The sequence below is a fragment of the Pteropus alecto genome, unplaced genomic scaffold, assembly GCF_000325575.1.
Source record: "Pteropus alecto unplaced genomic scaffold, ASM32557v1 scaffold311, whole genome shotgun sequence".
Taxonomy (NCBI): Eukaryota; Metazoa; Chordata; class Mammalia; order Chiroptera; family Pteropodidae; genus Pteropus; species Pteropus alecto.
This window is the reverse complement of record NW_006431916.1, coordinates 3,463,773-3,479,227: the sequence shown is the minus strand read 5'-3', so window position 1 is coordinate 3,479,227 and position 15,455 is coordinate 3,463,773. Positions and strand designations below refer to the sequence as shown.

General features: G+C 36.5%; 1 protein-coding gene across 1 annotated transcript in view; it reads right to left on the bottom strand.

The window, feature by feature from the left end:
- Positions 1 to 15,455, bottom strand: part of ATP13A5 (ATPase 13A5) — a 96,985-nt gene that overhangs the window by 66,726 nt on the left and 14,804 nt on the right. The window contains exons 4-6 of the mRNA XM_006906196.1: positions 15,233 to 15,303; positions 15,047 to 15,127; positions 1,133 to 1,202 (exon numbers count right to left, since the gene is read on the bottom strand). Coding sequence (XP_006906258.1) covers positions 1,133 to 1,202; positions 15,047 to 15,127; positions 15,233 to 15,303 — 222 coding nt within the window. The remainder of the gene's footprint in view (positions 1 to 1,132; positions 1,203 to 15,046; positions 15,128 to 15,232; positions 15,304 to 15,455) is intronic.

Here is a 15,455-nt window from a genome sequence, read left to right as displayed (position 1 = left end):
TATTTTATAAAAGATATGATTATGTTCAAAAAATGAAATTAACATCTTTGCAGATTACAAATAGACTAGAAACATGCAGCATTGAGTGGAGACTAACACGATCAGCCTGCTGGGTCCCAGATGAGGACTGAAGAGAGACAGTTAGAAGTTCATTTCTAGGGGGAGTAAGACACAAGTGCCCCATAAATGGCAGAGAACAAAACTCAAGCTTGCAAAGGAAGATAGGGGTAGCAGTGAGGTTTCCCTACCCAAGAGCAGAGGCTAAGAAAAGTCACAACAATCACTGTGAGGGTGGAAGGCTCTGTAAGAAAGAACAATCAGTGTGAGGGCGGAGGGTGGAGTAAGAGAGAACAGAGCCCATGGTACACCTGTAAACTTGGCCAAGCCCGAAGCTGACTCAGGACCTGCATCTGACAGATCCCCAAGGGAGAGAGCCCAAACTTCCAGTATAGTTCTTAGTTCTTAGTTCTGAACTGGGGACCCAAGGGGACCAGTAAGAGGCAAATGCAGAGCCATCAAAGAGAAAAAGTGAGCACAGAAGGACAGAGAAAAATGGCGGGGGTGGGGGAGGATTCCACTGTAGGCAAGTTTACCAAAATAAACTTCAAAGCACATAAGCAAAATATTCTAAAAAAAACAAAAAACTCTGCTAACGAAGAAATCACTTTCAAGGAAATGGCAATAGTAGAGAAGTATAAAAAAACTCAAAATAACATGTCTAAATTCCTCAAAGAAATCATAGAAATCATAACATTGACCTCCCACCACAACCGCCATCAAAAATTTAGAAACAAACAAGAGATTAGGAAACAGGACTCTTCCTTCACACTGAGAAGATATCTTTAAAGTGGATTTGAATTTAAAACAAGTGGTTATTGAAAAAGAGCAGTTAGAAATCTTGAAACAAAAATATATATGTTTATCAAAATATTTTTAAAAAGAAAACCTCAATAAATAGGAAAAGCATAAACTAAAGGCAGCAGGGAAAAAACAAAAAGAAGCTGCATGAAACACAGATTTTGTTCACATCAAGTGTCCATGTGGTGTTTAAGATTCCCCTGACTGGTAGAAAGTAAAAGATGGGAGTTATTATTATTTTTTTTTCCAAAAAGAAAAGCAAACAATTAGTTACCTGTTTAACAAGCAGCTTCCATATGGGCTGGATTTCAACCTCAATGGCATTGGGCCCGCACACTAATCTTCTGTAGGAGATTGATCATCTATTAGTGTCATACCTCCAAACTCATTAACAAGTGAATATAGGCCAAACTAAGCAGAAGTCAATTCTCTACCCTTTAGGGATTTTGTGCTTTTGATTAAAAATTAATGTGCAAATCCTAAAATACTAATACATTTTTTAAATGAAAGTCAGTGCATGATACACAAAGCTGTTATTCTGGTTAAAAAAGATTCTAAGTATAGTATAACTCAAGAGCCAAAATAAAGTTAGGCATCTGAGTTATTTGAAAAATAATTTAGCTAAGAATAGCTAAAACGGCACAGATATGAAGATATTCCTAGATTGCTCACACATTCTACTTCGATCTTAATGTTAGAGGTCATTTCTATCTTACCTTAGTATCTCCAGCACCAAGAATAGGCCCTTAGCGTATGAACTCAATGAACACAAGAATGAATGAGCCAACGAACTAAAGGATCACATATGGTCTTTGTGGCTAACACCCTGTAAATCCACACACATATCCATTACAAAAAAGAAGCTCTCATGTTTGTATAGCATTTTACAATCTATCAAATCCTTACAAAAGATTCTCTCATTTGATCCTCAAAATAATCCAAAGAGAAAGGCTAATATGCCTATTTTGCCAAAGGGAAAAAACATTCAGTATGCATGTTTTGCCAAAGGTGCTTGAATCTAATATTAATCATGACAACATAACTTTTAAGCAGAGATAACAATGTCGGAAACTGGTTAGCCTTTTTATACACATTATCTCCTTTAATCATTAAATGATTCCTTTGAGATTTCATATTATCATCTTTATTGTAAAGATGATTGAAGTTCAGAAAAACTAAGTAATTTTTCAGTCTCAGCTAGAAAGAGCAGAGCCAGGCTCCATACCAATGTCTCTGTGGCTCCACTTCTTATTCTGCTCCAGTTAGCACCAGTGGTGAAAATCTGATCTAAGGTAAAAGAAGGAGTGGGCCAAAGTTTATCTGATTTCTAAGCCATGCTTTTCCTTTCCAAGTGCAATATTACTTGCAATGGTCAGAGAGAACTCCAACCAAGGTTTTCTGACTCCATGCCACGAAAACACTGAAATTCAGGGATATTTGGAAGCAGAGATGTCAAACAGCATGTCCCTAAACCTCATACTGAGAAGGGACTATAACTCAAGTCATTTTGGTTGCTCGACTCTTTTCCAAGATCCACAGAAATAATCTGTTATTACCCAAGGATCAGAACTTGGTCACATCTCTCTCCCCTTTCTCTCTCTGCTTAGAATGCCCTTCCCATATTCCTCACTTTGTAAATACCTTCTCATCCTTTGAGAGCCAATTTGACGATAGAAATGATGGTTTGAAAAATCTGAGATCTAACAGACCTGAGTTTGAATCCAGCTAAGCCCCACATCTTTGTGTGGCTCATTCCATTTCATTCAGGTCTCTGTTCAAATATCACCTTATTGGAGCCTTCACTAATAATTCTGTTTAAAATAGCTATCTCAGCTCCCGACTCAGATTCTCTTTATCTCCTTAACTATTTTGTTTTTCTTTAAAGTGTGTTTGATAATCTAAAAATTACATCTTGTTACCGGCTAATAAGCATGCAAACGATAGACAGTATCCTCTACTATAACATAAGCTTCTAGAGGACACCAACAGGTCCTGCATGCCTAAAACAGGGCCCAATACATGTCATGCATTCAAGAATTACTTGTTGAATGAATAAATAGGTGAATGAGGAGTAAAGCTTGGTTCCTTATCTATGAAATGGGTTTGATAATACATGCCTAATAAAAATGCTATCAGTAACATTCGAGATAAATATGTAAAGCATTTAGCACAAGTGCCTAAGACATGACAAGTTCTCAATAAGTAGCAACTATCTTTGAAGTCTTTCCTACTCCCGTAGGCACAATTAACTATATTTTTCTCTCCTCTAAAAAACGTTTTTTTTTTCTTAGTAATAGCATGTACATCCTTGAATTGTTACATATAGACACATCTTTCTCTTCAAATTTCCTAGCCCCTCTTTAATGGTCAGAGATGGAGCGAGCTTTTCAACTCTGTTTTTCTAGCATCTAGAGTCACAGTGTCTGATACAGTGAATGTTTTCCTAAATATTAGACTTAATCAGTGAAGCCTTTTGTGACCCACATCTAGAATACTCCCTCCCCTAACAAGGCTGAAAATTCAGTTTACAGAACTACAACAACACGCAGGCCATAGAAAATCAGTTGAGACAGGAGCAAGCAAGTGTCTGATGTTCTTCCACTTTCTCTGTGTAGTGAGATGGTTTCTGATACTTGGCAAGGGGGAGGAGCTCAGCGCCCCTGAGGACTGAGACCCAGCTAATTAATACTTGCCCAGTGATGATCCTCTTTAGGGCTCATCTGGGCCATGTTTGACTCACAGCCGAGTATGCCCCCTGCTGCCTCATCTTTTTCAGTATCTTCTGCCAAAAATATTGTGTGTTTAGGGATTGTGTACTCATCTCAATCTCAGCACAAGCCAAGCAGAACTTTCAGGGACTTTGATAAATGGCTAAGCAACCAGAAGGAATATGAGACTTGAAGCTGGGTCCCCTGAGAAAAGTTTCAAGGAACAAAGGAGATTACATGCCCTGACTTTAAACATCTGATGAGCTGGTAGGAGAAGACGGCCATAGAATTATTTCAGGTGGCCTCGTAGAACTAAATAGACTGAATAAAACTAAGTAGACTTGTTTAATATTTAGAATTATTATTTACGGGAATAGCTGCTTTGGAGGTAGAAAGTCCCGCTCCAATACAGACTGAAGAATTTTTAACAGGGAAGTTGTGGAGAGAATTTTTGTACTGACTGTGAGCTAGACTTGGAAGATAACTGAAGTTGCCTGTAACTAGTAAATCTACTGGAATGTATTTATTTCTGAAAAATTAAATATAAATGACTAGTAATACTTTCTTTTGGAGATGTTCTATGTTTTTTTCAATTTGATCATTCATTCATTCATTCATTCATTCATTTATCAATTTATTCACCAAGTAATTGTTGAGAATATGTTGTGTGCACTTTAGGCTCCAGATGATGAAGACTAGAATGATGCTCAAGGAGCCAGGAAGACCATGTCAGAACCACCGGTGAGCTATTTCAAACTATACATGACCATTCTGCTTCTATTCTGATAAGCCACCAATAGAGTGGGAGGGAGACTTCTAGCTTTCCAAACAGCTAATGCTAAGCCAAGGAATCTGGCAGGACCCACTTCTGTGAACTTTGGAAATTTTAGGGAGCAGACTTACAGAGTTTTAAAAAGTTCCCAGGCATTTCCACTAGCTAGTCCTTCACTCCCATGACTCTCCTGCTTTATAAAGGAAAGAAGACCCAAGAAATCCTAGATGTATAGCATATAGCATCCAATTGTTTTGATTGGGTATGGTTGTATAGTATAACAATTATGTTGGTCTTAGAGTCCTCCCATTAGAAAAATAATAATAATAAGATAACATGTTTTGAGAAATTGCTTTCTGGGAGCAGGGGGAATCTCTATTTGAGTAGTGCTTAAACCTGCTTCTATATTTTAATAAAACATTTACACAGAGAAGCCCCATTTTACAAATGACATAAAGGTCATTTTAGTTTTTTACATTAGTCCTTATCTGTGACCTATACATTTCTTTTACTTTCTAAAACTTGTTTCCAGATGCCTCAGAGAAAGTCAGGCTCAAGTGAGGAGCTTCTGGTCAGCATTTTTGAGCAAGTGCCCGGAGCATTCTCAGGAATGCAGCTCTGGAAAGCAGAGAACCGGGAGGACATAGGGTAAAGGTAGGAGTGGAGAAATCCCTGCCAGGATTTCACCAGGAAGACCAGGACTTAGGTTAACTGGTGTCACCATAGGGCTTCGTTCTAAAACAAGGTATTGAAGTTGAGAGACCTTATAATTAAAACGGACCCAGACCTATAAACCATTGGGTCTGAGAAATCCAATTTATTAAAAAGAGAATGTTGAACATTTTCTCAGTGGTTTGTTCAATTTTTATTAAGTTCTCTTTGCAAACTGTCAAATTTTTAAGTGACATTAACTTGAAACTAAATAGTAACAATCGAGACAATCTTACTGGCCTCCAAAAAAATGAGGAAGCCTCTCCCCTGTACTTCAACCAATACTTCCTTGCTACTTCCCAAAGAACTGACCTGATGGGCAAGTGTCTATATTTGGGCTATATTCTGGGGTTGGGGCTTTCAAAACGGATAAAGGTCAGGGTATATAAGCATGCTTTCTTTTCTGACTTTAGCTCCCAAGACCTAGGAGTAAGAGAATAGAGTCTCTTAGCAGCCCTAATCTCTCTTTCTCTCCTGCCTCTTTCTTGCTTCTTCTTCCTCTCTCTTTAAATAGTCTCTCTTCTCCTGGAACAGCATCTACCAGCTTGGAGATGAGCGATGATGGAATTTCTTTCCTCTGGTACTAACAGGCATGCCTTTTTGCTCAACAGTATGAAAAGTGTTTAGATGTAAGACTGGACCTGCAGAATCACTGAGCCGATTGTGAACATCTTTTCTCAGCTCCATGTTCAGCGATTTCACATCAGTGGCTTGAAACCAGCCATGGTTGAAGTAGTCCCATTATAGACATTGGCAAATTCTCCCCATCAAAGTTTTTTTTTTCTTCCAGAGAGCTAGATTATCAACAAAGTAATTGGTCTGGAGCTAACTCTGTTTTGAGGTGACTGTTATGGCTTCTGTCAGAAAGTTACCCTTCTGTTTTCAGGAGGCTAAACCAAGGAGGCAAGAAGAAGATGGGCTGAGTAAAAAGAAGATGAAGAGATGCTCAATTTAAAAGCTGTCGTAATAAGAAGACTATTGGATGGGTAGGATTAAGATAGGTTTGCTTTTTCCATATGGTCCTGTTTCCATCAGATAAGATAATTACCTCAAGTGTCCACAGACCTGTTTTAGACAGGTTCTAAGAGAGAAAATTGCATTGAGTTCATGAATGAGTGAAGCTAGAAGCAGAGAACCTCCTGGAATAATTTTCTTCCTTTCTTCTTGATGCCCCTGACACTTCTGTCCAGGGCAAAGTTTTCTCTCCTGATGTCCTAATTTGCTTTTTGCTGTGGAAATGCAAAAACTATATAAACCTGAGTATTTTCCCTCTTTGGCTGCCGCTAGGAAGCCTAAAGAGAAGGTCGTATTTAAACTCTGTGACTTTTCATCATCAGTGACTTTTGTGTATCTCCTTTCTTTACTTCTCATATTGTGCTCTTGCTTTTCATACAAGCAAGCTCAACAAAGTTAATATCACTCAACCAGTCAATCAATCACATTTTAAAAAAAGTCTTAGTCTTTCACTAAAAAAAAAAAAAAAAAAAAGAGGGAAAAAATTAAGGGAGAAAATGTTCCACATTCTATTTCCTGTCTTTACCCTCCAAATAGATAAGCTCATATAATAAAATATGTCTACATGTTTATAAGTAGATTATCTCCTCTATTCTTCATATTTGGGAAACTATACTCTGTCTTGCTTATTAGATTGTCAAGTTCTTTATTGTGTGGACTATATTTAAATTCAATTATGTATGATGCTTATTAAAGTCTGGCACTTGATAAATAAGGACAAACGTGAGGTGGCTACACTGATGGGAAATCTTTCCTAGACAGAGTTTATCTCCATTTATCAACTAGATTTCCTAAATGCCCTAGATCTTTTAAAGTCTTTTATTTGATGTTATTAAACCAATATGTTTTTAATGACTTTGAAAACTTTTTGTATTTCAATATATTAAGTCATTGCATCTGAAATCTTATATAATACCATTTCTAAGGCATTTTGCAATATTATAGTCTAGATGCCTGCTTTATTTTTCATAGTGTTCAGGCAGAGAGAAAACTTAAAAATAACAACAGATCAGTAATTTTCAGACAGCGTGCATAAGAATTGTAAGAGTGCTTGCTAAAAATGCAATTTCTTCTTTTACCGTCATCACTATCTCCTACCTACTAAATCAGAATTGTGGGAGTGAAGCCCAAGAATCTGTATTTTAGGTATCAGTTTGTTTCTTAGCTTGAGAATTAGTGTTTTCTGCCTGATCATGAGGAAGATCAAGCAGATAGTGTCCCTAAAATTGGGTGATAAATGAGGCTTCTTATTAAGACTAAGAACAGTTTGCAGTGGTTTTCTTTAAGATTCACCAGAATTCACCACTTCAAATTATGGATGAGGAAAGCAGGCACTCTTGATCACTGTGAGTTCATGAGCAGCATAAGCATTTCCTATGGTTCTAGTATTATACTATTATTTTCTAACCTATGTGCCTCTAAAGACATCATTCTCACAATTGTGTCTTTTTCCCACTAGTCAGAATGTCTTATTTATGGATAATGAATAAGTTATTTATCCTGAGATCCCTAGTGTCTTGCAAAGTGCCCGGCATATTAAAAGCATTTAGTTAATAAATCCATAAATGCATTTATTTATTTATGCATTCCACAAATATCTGTTGAGCTTCTACCATGAATCATTCACTGTCCTAGGTGCTGGAAATACAGTGGTGAATAACATATCTAACTGAACAAACAAAGCCCTCATCTCAGTGACATCAGAAGCATGGCAGCATGAGGGGTCCCCTTGATCTCTACTCTTGAAAGGACAACAAGTTGAACAGCCATAATCCAACGAAGGATTCTCAGCCTAACACATAAAGACTTCTGAAATTCTTGTGCATTGAAATATCTGAAAGAGGGCAAATTGGGGCAAACAAGGGAGGAAGGAAGGGTGAAGAGCAGAGATGGGTGCCAGGAATGCTGCCTGGAGCTCACAGGACTAGGAGATTGGGGAAGTATGAGGTTACTGCGTGCATTCTCTGTATGCAGGACATTCCTGCCTTAGTGATCAGCATATAACACTACTGAATCCAGCAATCTATCAGGGCAGAGACTAGAATACAGAAATACGACAGCTGTGTTCTAGCAGCCATCACTGCCAGGCAAAAAAAGAAGCTTGTCCACCTCCACCTACCCTCCCAAAGCTCGCTTCCCCATACCCTTCTAGAGCTAGCAGTGGTCCCCAGAAGAAACTGTAGCAGCAATTGTAGAGGCAGAATATCTACAGCCCCTAGAACTGAAGAGACAGCTCCTTAGAGGAAGGAACACACTGCGGCTAATCCCAGTGACAGGGGTAGAGGTACAGAGGTGAGGCAGTTGAGGTCTGGCGGTTGCTATTACTGAGAGGGGAGCAAGCCGCAAACACACCTGCAGCCTCTCCCAGTCGACCCTGCCCCCATCCATGGAGGCTGATCCCAGCACAGGTACCTGGGACACCTCAGGCAGCACAGTACTGCATCTGGCCTCTAGAGAAGCACCAGGACTTCAGGTGCTCAGAACTCCATTGCCCACCACATTCTCTCACGACGGTGGAGTCCCGGCACCGAGGCGACCTGGTCACAGAGGATACCTCCCCTCACTCCCCGCCCCCGTCAGGGGACTAAAGGGATTTTTTTTTTGCCCAGCAGAGGTCCGGGAGGCTCGGATAGTGCAAGAGGCTTGTGCTCTCTTCAACTTTTTATCTAAAGAGGCATCACTCGATAATAAAAAGTTTTAAAAAGCAGAATTCATTCCCATAAATGCCTAGGAGGAGAAATAATCCATCAAATGATATGAACAACGAAGGTAAGAAAGCGGCTCAGAAAGAAAATGAAATATCTCCAGAAACTAAACTTAAAGTCATGGGAATATGTGATTTAAATGACAGAGAAGTCAAGATGGCAGTTCTGAAAAAACTCAACACGATTTAAGAAAACTCAGGCAGTTTAATGAACTCAGAAGGAAAAATCGATGAACAAAAGGAATGCTTTACAAAAGAGATTAAAACTTTAAAAAACAACCAAATAGAAATTCTAGAGCTGACGAACTTGATAAAAGAGATGAAGAATAAGATAGTAAGCTTAGGAAACAGAGCTGATCAGATGGAGGAAAGAATTAGTGATGTCAAAGACAGAAACCTGGAAATAACACAAACAAAAGAAGAGAGAGATTTGAGAGTGAAAAAAGAAAAAGAAGAACTTTACAAGAACTATCTGACACCATCAGAAAAAGCAATATAAGAATGAGTATAACCAGGGAAGAGAGAGAAGGAGGGGAACAGAGAGGCTATTGAAATAGTCAGTGAGAATTTTCTAAGCCCATGGAAAGAACTGGATCCTTGAATCCAAGAATCAAACAGAACATCTAATTATCTCAATCCAAAAAGGCTTTCTCCAAGATACATTATATTAAAACTGTCAAAAATTAATGACAAAGAAAGGATTTTCAAGGCAGCCAGTGAAAAGAAGACTGTAGCCTGTAAAGGAAAACCCATCAGATTATCATTGGACTTTTCAGCAGAAACTTTACAAGCTAGGAAGAAGGGAAATCAAATATTTGAACTATTGAAAGAGGGAAAGTACCAGCCAAGAATAATATATCCAGCAAAGTTCTCCTTTAGACATAAAGATCATTTCAGACATGCAGAAGCCAAGGGAATTTTCCACCACAAGGCTTGCATTACAGGAAATATTGAAGGGGACCATTCTATCTGATAAAAAAGGAAAAAAAAAAAAAACCACAAAACTATGAGTAAATTGACTACCGTACAGACAGAAACATGAAATTGCAACCCTTATTAAAAACAAGGTATAATGAATTTAAATATTACATAATGCTTAAAGGTCAAAATAAAAACACTTTTAAAAGAGAAGAAAAAAATAGCTACTGCAATTCAGAAATGAACTCACAGCATAAATAAGGAATATTTGATATAACAAAAACAGAAAAGGAGAAGGAAAAAGATCTGAATCTGCAAAGGGGAATGGAGATAAGAAACTTTCTTTTATATAAACTCAATGGTAACCAGACAAAAAAAAGTTCAGAGCTGAAACATATAACAAAAAGGAATAGAAGGAAAAATCATAAAATACTACCAAACTGAAATAACAGATGGAAACACAAGGGCAAAGAAACAATGGAGATACCGAGCTACCAGAAAACAAAAGATAAAATGGCTATAGGAAAATCTCATCAATAATCACCTTAAATATAAATAAACTAAACTCACCAATAAAAAGGCACAGAATTGCACATTGGATCAAAAAACAAAATTCAACCCTATGCTATCTTCAAGAGGCATCTCAGCTTCAAGGACAAATTTAGACTTAAAGTGAAAGAGTGGAAAAATGATACTCCAAGTAAATGGCATCCAGAGATAAACAGGTGTAGCCATACTTGTATCTGATAAAATAGACTTCAACATAAAAGAGTTCCAAGAGACAAAGGTAAACATTTCATAATGATAAAGATGATAATACAGCAAGAAGACATAACACGTATCAATATATATGCTCTCAATCAGGAAACACAAAAATACGTAAAGCAACTACTAACAGAACTAAAGGGAGAAACTGACAAAAACACAATTATAGTAGGGGACCTAAACGTTTCATTGACACCTATAGGAAATATCAGCCTTAAATGATGCATTAGATCAATTGGAAATAAGCAACACTTACAGATCTTTCATCCCCTAACACCAGATTATACAATTTTCTCTAGTACACATAAAACATTCTCAAGGATAGTTATGTTAGGAGACAAAACTAGCCTCGACATATTTAAGAAGATTTAAATAATCCCAAGCATATTATCTGACCACAATGCTTTGAAACTAGAAATTAACTGCAAAAAGAAAGTGAGAAAAACAAATGTGTAGAGATTAACCAAAATGCTACTAAAGAAAGACTGGGTCAAAGGAGAAATAAAAGGGAAGATTAAAAAATACATAGAAACAAATGAGAATAAAAATACAAAACTTTTTGGATACAGTGAAGTGGTAATAAGAGGAAAGTTTATATGATTACAGGCCTCTCTCAAGAAACAAGAAAAATCCCAAATAAACAACCTAATATTCAGCTTAAAGAACTGAAAAGAGAAGAACAAATGAAGCCCAAAGTCAGCAAAAGGAAGGAGATAAAAATTAGAGCAGAATTAAATAAAATTGAGAACAAAAAGACAATAGAAAAAATTAACGCGACAAAGAGCTGGTTCTTTGAGGATCAATAAAGTTGATAAACACCTGGCTAGAATCACAAAAGAAAGAAGAGAAAAGACAAATAAACAAAATCAGAAGTGAAAGAGAAGTTAAGACGGATACCACAGAAATACAAAGTATCATGCAAGAATACTATGAAAGACTATATGCCACCAAATTCGATAACCTAGAAGAAATAGACAAGTTCTTAGAAATATACAATTTTCCTAGACTGAATCATGGAGAACTGAAAAATCTAAATTGACTGATCAACAGTAAGGAATTGAAACAATTATCATAAACCTCCCAAAAAGTAGAAGTCCAGGACTAGATAGCTTTAGTAGTGAATTCTACCAAACATTCAAAGATGATTTAATACCTTCCTTCTCAAACTCTTCCAAAAAATTGAAGAAGAAGCAATACTTTCTAACACATTTTATGAGGCCAACATTATCCTGATAGCAATACCTGGTAAGAATAACACACAAAAAAGAAAACTACAGACCAATATATCCGATAAATGCAGATGCAAAAATCCTAAACAACATTCTAGCAAATCAAATACAATAATACATTAAAATGATCATGCATCATCATTAAGTGAGGTTCATTCAGAGGCACAAGGATGGTCCAACATATACAAATGGGTCAATGTGATATACCACAGAAACAAAACAAAGGATAAAAATCATAAAATCATATCATTAGATGCAGATAAAACATTTGACAAGATACAGCATCCATTTGTGATTAAAACACTTCATAAAATAGATGTAGAAGGGAAATACCTCAATATAAAAAAGGCCATATACAACAAGCTCTCAGCTAATATACTTAATTTTGAAACACTGAAAGCTTTTTCTCTAGGATCAGGAACAAGAGAAGGATGCCTGCTCTCTTTATTAGTATTCAATATAGTACTGGAAGTCCTAGCTAAAGCAATTGGCAGGGTAGGAGGATAGGTAGATAAGAGCCAGAGGGAGAAGGACAATAAAATGTACAAAATAAGAGATCTGATGACTTCAAGAGACTCCCTTGTTTTCCCAAGCCAGGAGTTGGAAGGTTAAGAGAGAGGCACAAGGAATTCATGTCATTTGTGGTTGGAGGGACAAAGGAGAACAAAGAAACCCCATTGCCCACATAAACCCCTGACCCTCAACTTCTCAGTGCATTCAATTCTCTATCGAGCTGCCCACTTGGACTCATCCCAAGTTTACTTTACTTTGCTTGCTTTACTTAATAAAATCGCTTCTGCCTGCTACTCTCTACCTGCTGTCTTTCTTCTCTGAGCATCGGACCTCTATGAACATCTTTCATGGGGGATCTAAGAACCTGGGCTCATATAACACAGATATTTAAGTGCTGGTAACACAATCAGGCAAGAGAAAGAAATAAAAGGCATCCAAATTGGGAATGAAGAAGACAAATTGTCACTTTTTGCAGATGACATGATTCTTTATACAGAAAACCCTATAAACTCCACCAAAAAGCTATTAGAAGCAATAACAAATACAGTAAAGTTGCAGGATACAAAAATCAACATACAAAAGTCCATTATATTCCTATATACAAAAAATGAAATTTCAGACAAAGAAATAATAAAAAAAAAAACAATTTCTTCTGCAATTGCAACAAAAATAATAAAATATCTAGGAATAAAATATCTAGATTTAACGAAGCATGTGAAGAACCTATAAACTGAAAACTACAAGATATTTTTAAAATAAATTGAAGAAGACACAAAGAAACAGAAATATATTCCATGTTCATTGATTGGAAGAATCAACATAGTTAAAACAGCCATATTACCCAAAGCAATCTACAGATTTAATGCAAACCCCATCAAAATCTCAATGGTATTTTTTAAAGAACAAAAAGTCATCAGATTTGCATGGAATCACAAAAGACTTCAAATAGCCATAGTGATCCTGAGAAAAAAGAACAAGACTGGGGTAGCACTCTGCCTGACTTTATACCACAAGGCAACAATAATCAAAACAGCATGGTATTGGAAGTAAAACAGACACAAAGATCCATAGAGCAGAATGAAGAGTCCAGAAATAAATCCATACATATATTGGCAGATAATTTTCAACAAAGGAGCCAAAAACATATAATAGAAAAAAAGAAAACCTCTTCAATAAATGGCTCTGAGAAATTAGAAAGCCACATGCAAAAGAATTAAACTAGACTGCTGTCTGTCACCATAAATCAAAATTAGTTCAAAATAGATCGAAGACCTAAACATAAGATCTGAAACAATAAATTGCAAAGAAAACATGGATACTAAACTCATGGACCTTGGATTTAGAGAGAATTTTATGAATTTGACCTCAAAAGCAAGGAAAGTAAAAGCAAAAATAAATGAATAGGATTATATCAAACTAAAAAGCTTCAGAAAAAAATAGGATTATATCAAACAAAGCTGTACAGGAAAAAAAAATCAGCAAAACAAAGAGGCAAACAACTGAATAGGAGAAGATATTTGCAAACAATACCTTCGATAAGAGGCTAATATCCAAAATATATAAAGAACTCATACAACTCAACAACAAAAAATCAAACAATCTAAATAAAAAATGGCAGAGGACCCGAACAGAAAATTCTCCCAAAAAGACATGCAAATGGCCAACAGAAATATGACAAGATGCTCAATTTCACTAGTTATTAGGAAAATGCAAATCAAAACCACAATGAGATACCACATTACCTATAAGAATGGCTATTATCAAAAAGACAATAACAAATGTTGGAGAGGTCGTGGAGGAAAAGGAACCCTCATACACTGCTGATGAGATTGTAAACTGGTACAGCCACTATGGAAAACAGGATAAAGTTTCCTCAAAAAATTAAGTATAGAATTACCATGTAACCCAGCAATCACTCTTCTGGGCATCTATCCAAAAGATTTAAAGACATTTATCCATAAAGATATATGCACCCCGATGTTCATTGCAGCATTATTTATGGTAGCCAAGACATAAAAACAACCGAAGTGTCCTTCGACAGATGATTGGATAAGGAAGATGTGATACATATATACAATGGAATATTACTCAGTCATAAGAAAAGATGAAATACTGCCATTTGTGGCAACATGGATGAATCTTGAGATAATCATGCTAAGTGAAATAAGTCAGAAAAGGTTGAGAACCACGATTTCACTCATACGTGGGATATAAAACTGAAAGCAACAAATGAACAAGACAAACAAATAAAAATTCATAGACATAGGCATAACTTAGTGGTTACCAGAGGAAAAGGGGGAAGAAGAGGAGGTAGTTAAGGGTAAAGAGGGTTAAATACATGGTGACAGAAGATTTGACATTGGGTGGTGAACACACAATGCAATATACAAATGGTATATTATTGAATTGTACACTTGAAACCAATATAATTTTATTAACCAATGTCAACTCAATAAATTTAATTTAAAAAACTGCTCATATCCAGGGCTATTCTGTAAAGTAAAATGCAATCATAATATTGTCTTTGTCTCTGAGGATTTGGAGGATTAAGAAGTTGACGTTCATGAAATGACTCAAATTTTTTTTTTAGGAAAAAATAAAAAAGACAACACAGAGAAGACTGTTCTACAATCCTAAAAGAAAAGATCAAATGTTATTTGATTGCATTGTTCTTTTAGTCTTTTTAATAAGTTTGCCTGTAATGTGAATAATTCATAATATCTCTTTGATGCCAGTAAATGAACTGGGATTATATGAAGTTGATGAAGCATTATGCCAACATTCACTGATCATAAGCCATTTGATATTTCAATTTCTACTAGCAGAATTCACTCAGGGATACTGTGAACCCTACCTGACCTCCTGCTCTTCACCGGTCAGACCCAGTCCAAATGTATGATGGATGTCATAGCAGGAGTGGCTGTCTTCCAGCAACCTAGGATGTGGTCAGGACAAGAAACACACTTCAGTTCATGGCACTCAACAAATCAGTGTTCTTCTCTTATAGCCTGATGTAGTGTTGAGAAAAAGTTGGACTTACCCAACTTTCTGAAATCTCTTCTCCAAGTTGTCCCAAACATACCTTATTTTCTGCACTTGGATATATCGTACCTGCAATGATGGAAATAATAGGACATATGTCATTCATGTAATAAAGCCTATCAGGGGAGGTGAAGGTTGTTTAATGCAGGTCCCCTTGCAGCCTTCACTTTCTGTAATTCATAGCTGTAATTCCCAGCCCAGCAGTGTGATATTCAAACTGC